Source organism: Triticum aestivum, chromosome 5A (genome assembly GCF_018294505.1).
Source record: "Triticum aestivum cultivar Chinese Spring chromosome 5A, IWGSC CS RefSeq v2.1, whole genome shotgun sequence".
Taxonomy (NCBI): Eukaryota; Viridiplantae; Streptophyta; class Magnoliopsida; order Poales; family Poaceae; genus Triticum; species Triticum aestivum.
Window position 1 is genome coordinate 624,147,059 of NC_057806.1, and position 6,008 is coordinate 624,153,066.

Genomic DNA, 6,008 nt, shown 5'->3' on the forward strand with positions numbered 1-6,008 from the left:
GGCATAATTCTCTATCACCGATCCATTGCCTGCGAGCTTTCCATATATTGTTTTCCGCTTATTTACTTTTCCATTGCTATTGTTACAATCACTACAAAATATCAAAAACATTACTTTTGTTATCATTAACTTTTGCTACCGTTACCACTACTATCATATTACTTTGCTACTAAACACTTTGCTGCAGATATTAAGTTTTCAGATGTGGTTGAATTGACAACTCAGCTGCTAATACTTGAGAATATTCTTTGGCTCTCCTTGTGTCGAATCAATAAATTTGGGTTGAATACTCTACCCTCGAAAACTGTTGCGATCCCCTATACTTGTGGGTTATCAGGTGCTACGACAGCGGGTCCTGCATGCTGTAATTTCGTCGTCAGGGTCCTACAACGACGATCGGGGGGGGGGGGTGCACCACATGCTGCAACCGCGACTACCTGGGGATGGTCCTTGCATGCTGGAACCATGGGGACAAGATGATGCAACTGTGACGGCGACGAGCCGGAACCTCAGCCGCAAGATGATGCAACGGTGACCGCAGCGGGATGGAACTGGCGACAACTCCAACCGGAACCGTGTCGTGGGATGCTGCAACGGGGACCCTGAAGAGGTGGAACTGTCACTCGAGATGCTGCAATGGCGACGACGGCCAACTGGAACCGTGTCATTGGATGCTGCAATGGCGACCAAACCGACAATGACTTGTTTTCTTTGAGATGCAACGGGCCAAGGTCGATCGCGCACGCACGGGTCCAAGGCGGCAGTTGACCGTCCTTGTTGTCGCCTTCCCAGCACGTTGATGCGATTTTGGGGGGAAAACGAAACGGGTGCTTGGAGACAAAGTGGGGAGGTAGATGTGACGGCTGGGAGGTCACATCAAGAATTCCAATTCAAGTTCTTTTTTTTCATTTCACTATTCCTTACTCCAGGAGCCATGGAGAAAAGAATGATCCCATTCGACTTTTTTTAGTGGATTTGATTTCACTTTTGCGTTGAACAAAAAGGAGCCGTGGACCTAAAGCAGGCCGAATACAGAAAACCAGGGGACGGACACGGCCCAAATCGTTGGAAGAGCAGGGACAGAGCCCACATCGGAAGACAAGGGCGGAGTGTCCCAAAACGCAGACCCTTTTTCCATCTTCCTGCTGGAGGCTGCCGCTCCATTCCAAGCATGGCTGCGGCTATGCGCCATCTGATTTCTTCACGCCTCGCCGCATTGAGCAGAGCCGCCGCCGGGCGTCTGCGAAGGAAGGCTTCCCTAGCCGGTGGAGTCCGGCGGCTTGGACCGGTGGGGAAAGCGGATCCATGGAGGAGCATTTCCACTACGCCAGATTGGAACAGGTACAAGGGACCGCCGAAGCCGACCTTCTCATGGAAACTGCAAGATCTGCTCAACGATGATTTCTTCAAGAACGAGGCCAGTCTTTTCCTCTTCCTTCGTTTCTTGCTTCCATTAATCATATATATATTGACGCTCTGTACTAGTACTTGGCAAGGCTAAGTATAGCTTGCTTCTTCTGGATGAAGTATATACGTAATGTTAGATCAGCTGTAGAGCAAGCTTTCAAAATCAATTTAGGGCTCATATGGGATTGGGGGCTGTGTGAATCCTAATTATGCAGTGGCCGGATGTACACATTGTGTTTGTATTTTGATGCTTCATTATAAGTTAATAAAACACACCCTTTATCGAAAAATATGGGATTGAGGGGATTTTCTAAATTCACCGTTGATGCGATCACATTCAGTGCACGGACATCGATCTAGCTGCGCTGCCGTTATTGCACATGGCTATATATTGTCAGCGTACTAATAGGATTTCTGTTGCATGAGGCTGCACTTCGTATCCCTTATTTGTATGGTGTTCTTTCTCATTGGTTGTTCTGTCTGGCTTTTTATTATATTTAAGTAAACTTGTGCTGGACCGTGTAAACGTTGCAACAATTGATTGACGGCTGTGTGCATCGATCGATGCAGAGGACTGGGTTTCAACCCTCTTTTCAAAAGGAAAAAAATGCTCCTACAAAGACCTGACAAGTTGCTGCTAACCTCTATATATGTATGTGCTTCATTTCATTCAGATTAAGGTGATACCAACAACTTTCACTTCGGTAGAGGGGTACATGGGTTCATTCATGGCTCCACTATTGGAAGAAGCTCGTGCCGATCTCTTCTCTGCATTGCGCGGCATCCGGCACGCACCGGTGGCCAAGTGATCCGGATCCAACAGGAACGCACTTCAGAATTCTGTATCTCGTTCAAGGAACCTCGGCCAGCTGGTTGTTATGCCCCGAAAGTCGAGGATATATTGGTGCTCACATGTCGGAAACCGAGCCGCCACAAAGACTTGGACCCATTTGTCATAGCTGTAGTGCCTCCATCCGAAGATAGTAAAAGTGAAAGGAACGATGGCGAAGGCACCACCACCGGCTCTTCTGATTCTGAAGATATGGACAATACTGTCACCTCTTCCCAAGACATAGCCATGCCATCTCTTCTCGAGAAAAATGCAACATCAGTTGATGTAGAGGCCTGGGCGCACCCCTTTTTCGAAAAAGAAAAGAAAAATGCACCCCAAGTGGTCGACACTGGCACAACAATATCAATAAGGCTGCTGTCGGGTAAACTACCTGTGAAACGACAAGGTCAAAAAGAAGTGATCGCATTGCCTCTTTTTGCGGTTTTTCTTATCAATATGAAGACCAACAATCGTATACATGATGCACTGGAACTGAAAGCCGGCATCCTTAGCCATTGGGGCAGTAGCCTCGTAGAGAGGATTGCAGAGTATGCTTCAACTGTATGTATCTATTTAGTACTATAGCATGGTTTGCGTCTTTCTACTCGATCATGATAGTTCCTATTTTCTGATGGCAGGTCAGCCAGGATCGCAATTCATTGTTGCCAGAGGTACCTTCAGGGTTAGCGTCACATAAGGCGCTGGATGGCCTTGAAAAATTCAAGCTCAACACCTCACAGCAGAAGGCGGTACTTGATTGTGTTTCAGCAATGGATCAAGCTAGGTGCTGGGTGCGCCTTATCTGGGGACCACCTGGAACAGGGAAAACCAAGGCCATCATATCTCTCTTGTGGTCAATGCTGATGAAAAACCACAGGACACTAGCTTGCGCTCCGACCAACACGGCGGTTGTGGAGGTTGCCTCCCGTGTTCTCGGTATTCTCGAGGATGAGTCCTATGGCGGCAGTGGAAAACACTTCTCCCTGGGCAATTGGCGGCAGTGGAAAACACTTCTCCCTGGGCAATGTCGTGTTGTTTGGCAACGAAGATCGGATGAACGTGGATGAAAACCTCGCAAAGATCTTCTTGGATCGGCGTGTGTACCGACTTGTGAATGTGGCGACGAGCTGGAGGCACTATGTGAACCACATGCTAGAACTTCTTGCGAAACCGTTGTGTATGCACTCTTTGTATCTTAAGGATGTTCGATCGGAGCGTAGGGGTGATATTTTGCGGCTGCAAGGGGTGGGGGATGCTGAACTAGAGAGGAGGAGGAAGGTGACATTCAACGAATTCTTCATAGACAATTACGAATGTCATGAGGAAGCACTGCGCCACTGCTTCGAGACTCTCCACAATGATCTGCCCCTATCCGCTAGGAGATTTGATTACCTGGATGAGACCCTGCGCTCGCTCGAAGCTTTCGGGAAACTTCTCCGGTCCGAGCCGGAGCGCCCGCTTGGGAAACTCTTCTTCAAAAACGGGGGGTGGCCAGAGTTCCAAGAAGCAAGAGCATTGTGTCTTAACAAGCTAGAACACTTGCCCGATTGGTTTGATTTGCTTCCAAGCGATTCAAGCAAAATTGAAGACTACGTACTGAACAATGCCACGATCATACTTTGCACTGCTGCTAGCTCATTTAATCTGCGCCGCGTCCGTGATTTCCAGCCGTTTGAGCTCCTTGTTATCGATGAGGCGGCGCAGCTCAAGGAGTGCGAGTCGCTGATACCTCTACAGCTTGGTATCCACCGTGCTGTTCTTATCGGTGATGAATGCCAGCTACCAGCGCTTGTCAAAAGCAAGGTAATGTTTTTCTTTTTCTTCTAGCCTGTCCGTCGGTCAGTCCTGGTGTATCAGATCAAGCAATGCTCACACTCACAATTGGCTGCTGCAGCTCAGCGCTGAGGCTGGCTTTGGAAGAAGTCTGTTCGAGAGGCTGTGCTTGCTAGGACACCCGAAGCACCTCCTCGATGTGCAGTACAGGATGCACCCAGAAATAAGCAAGTTCCCCATCTCAAGTTTTTACTGTAGGAAGGTGACAGATGGCCCCAACGTCCTTCACAGAGACTACGAGAGGAAGCTCCTGGACGGCCCAATGTATGGCCCCTACTCCTTCATCAACATCCAAGGTGGGATCGAAAGCTCGGGCATGCATGGCACGAGCCTGAGCAACGCTGCTGAGGTCGCTGCGGTGACCCGGATTGTGCAGAGATTGTCCCAAGGTATGCTGCAGCTACCTAGATATTTAGCAGCTGTAGATTCATCAAACATATTTCCTTTCCTTTGCTTCCTATCATCAGTTGACTAGTTTGGGTTCGTGTGTACGGAGTCAGTTGACATAAGAAGCAAGCTCAGCGTGGGCGTGGTATCGCCATACAAGGCCCAAGTCCGTGCCATCCAGGAGAGCCTTGCTTTGGAGCACGACAAGTATGGCGGTTTATCCGTAAAGATCCGAACCGTGGACGGGTTCCAGGGTGCCGAGGAGGATGTTGTCATCTTCTCCGCCGTGCGGGCCAATACCCATGGATCGGTCGGGTTCCTCTCCGATCAGAGGCGTACCAATGTGGCACAAACACGGGCCAAGTGAGTGAACAATTAGTCGCCTGGTTGGTTGAGAGGACTTCTTCAGCTCATAGAAAAATTGGGGTCATATGTGATCTTGCTACTTCAGTTCTGCACACTTCTGTTGCTGTGTTCTTTTTCAGGCATTGCTTCTGGATTCTTGGTGATGCGGCTACGTTGTCGAGCAGCAGGACAATCTGGCAGAAGATAGTGGCCGATGCAAAGGAAAGAGGATGCTTCTATGATGGCAACGACGACAAAGACCTCTGTTCTGTGGTGAGCGTCGCGATCAAGAAGGATGAAGTCAACCGTCTGCTCAAGATGGTGGATGCTCGTCTTGGTATATGCAGCTCATAATCTTGGGTATGATCGAGTAAATCAATCCTTGGCACTGCATCTTAATTTCAGAACTAACTTAACTGTCGAAAGAAGCATCTGACAGTAGGTGTTGCAACTACCGTTTCTTCCCTTCAGAAATCCAAGACGGACTAACTATGAACTTCTAAACGGGCAGGCATAGGGATGTGCACTGACCGCTGATGCAGTTGCTAATCTCTTTGATCGTCAGTCGAGTACTCGCCAGAGGCCAACCGCAGGAACTTACAGAGCCATTTTTTTCCAAAAAGGAGGATTACCCCCGGCCTCTGCATCAAGTGATACACGCAGAGGAACTTACAGAGCCATGTGCGCAGATAACATACTAACTCTTGGTTGGCACTTTGCTTGTTTGAGCCTGTAGGTTTCTGTTTTTGTGCATGTAAGATGTTCTCAGAGGAGTTTGGAGTGTGCGCAGCAGCGGTGATATTTCACGTGTGTGAGGTGGAACAGAAAGGATATTACTTATTACCTGGTAGCTGATTAGTTTTGGTTCTTGATCGTAAGAGGATGGCCAGGGTATAATCATGTTGGACTATGTAGTCTGATTCCAGAAATGAAATTGAGGAGCTGAGCTCCTTTCCTTGAAAAAAATAGTACTAATTCCTGTGTTATAGCGGTGATATGAAAGCCTTGGGATGGCCAGAAGGCCATTGTTCTTTTGAGGGAACTGCATTACTCGTTGAATTCCCTCTTGGGCTGCAATGCAAGTGTTACCGTGCATCTAGATGAAGCATAGTTAGAATGTCATTCACATGTCTGAACAGTCTCAGTTGCTCATTGCTGAATATTTCCTTACTATTCATTGTACTTGCTACTTGGTACATATCTA

General features: G+C 48.2%; 1 protein-coding gene across 2 annotated transcripts; it reads left to right on the top strand.

Moving 5' to 3' along the window:
* Positions 1-3,240: 3,240 nt before the first annotated feature.
* Positions 3,241-5,808, top strand: LOC123108046 (probable helicase MAGATAMA 3). 2 transcript variants are annotated; one of them, XM_044529910.1, is made up of 5 exons: positions 3,241-4,042; positions 4,134-4,461; positions 4,573-4,822; positions 4,945-5,164; positions 5,276-5,808. In XM_044529910.1, exons 1-4 carry the CDS (start codon positions 3,293-3,295, stop codon positions 5,156-5,158), a joined length of 1,542 nt encoding a protein of 513 aa, XP_044385845.1. In that variant the 5' UTR covers positions 3,241-3,292; the 3' UTR covers positions 5,159-5,164; positions 5,276-5,808. The 2 variants fall into 2 exon arrangements, with proteins under 2 accessions (XP_044385845.1, XP_044385846.1); XM_044529911.1 differs by having other exon boundaries at positions 5,316-5,808.
* The last annotated feature ends 200 nt before the right edge of the window (positions 5,809-6,008 follow it).

Bases quoted from the DNA above. Each gene is read 5' to 3' on its own strand.
- LOC123108046 (XM_044529910.1), top strand. From the start codon at position 3,293: ATGAACGTGGATGAAAACCTCGCAAAGATCTTCTTGGATCGGCGTGTG. The intron at 4,043-4,133 runs GTAATGTTTTTC...TGGCTGCTGCAG, and splicing joins CAGCGCTTGTCAAAAGCAAG to CTCAGCGCTGAGGCTGGCTT. The intron at 4,823-4,944 runs GTGAGTGAACAA...GTTCTTTTTCAG, and splicing joins GTGGCACAAACACGGGCCAA to GCATTGCTTCTGGATTCTTG.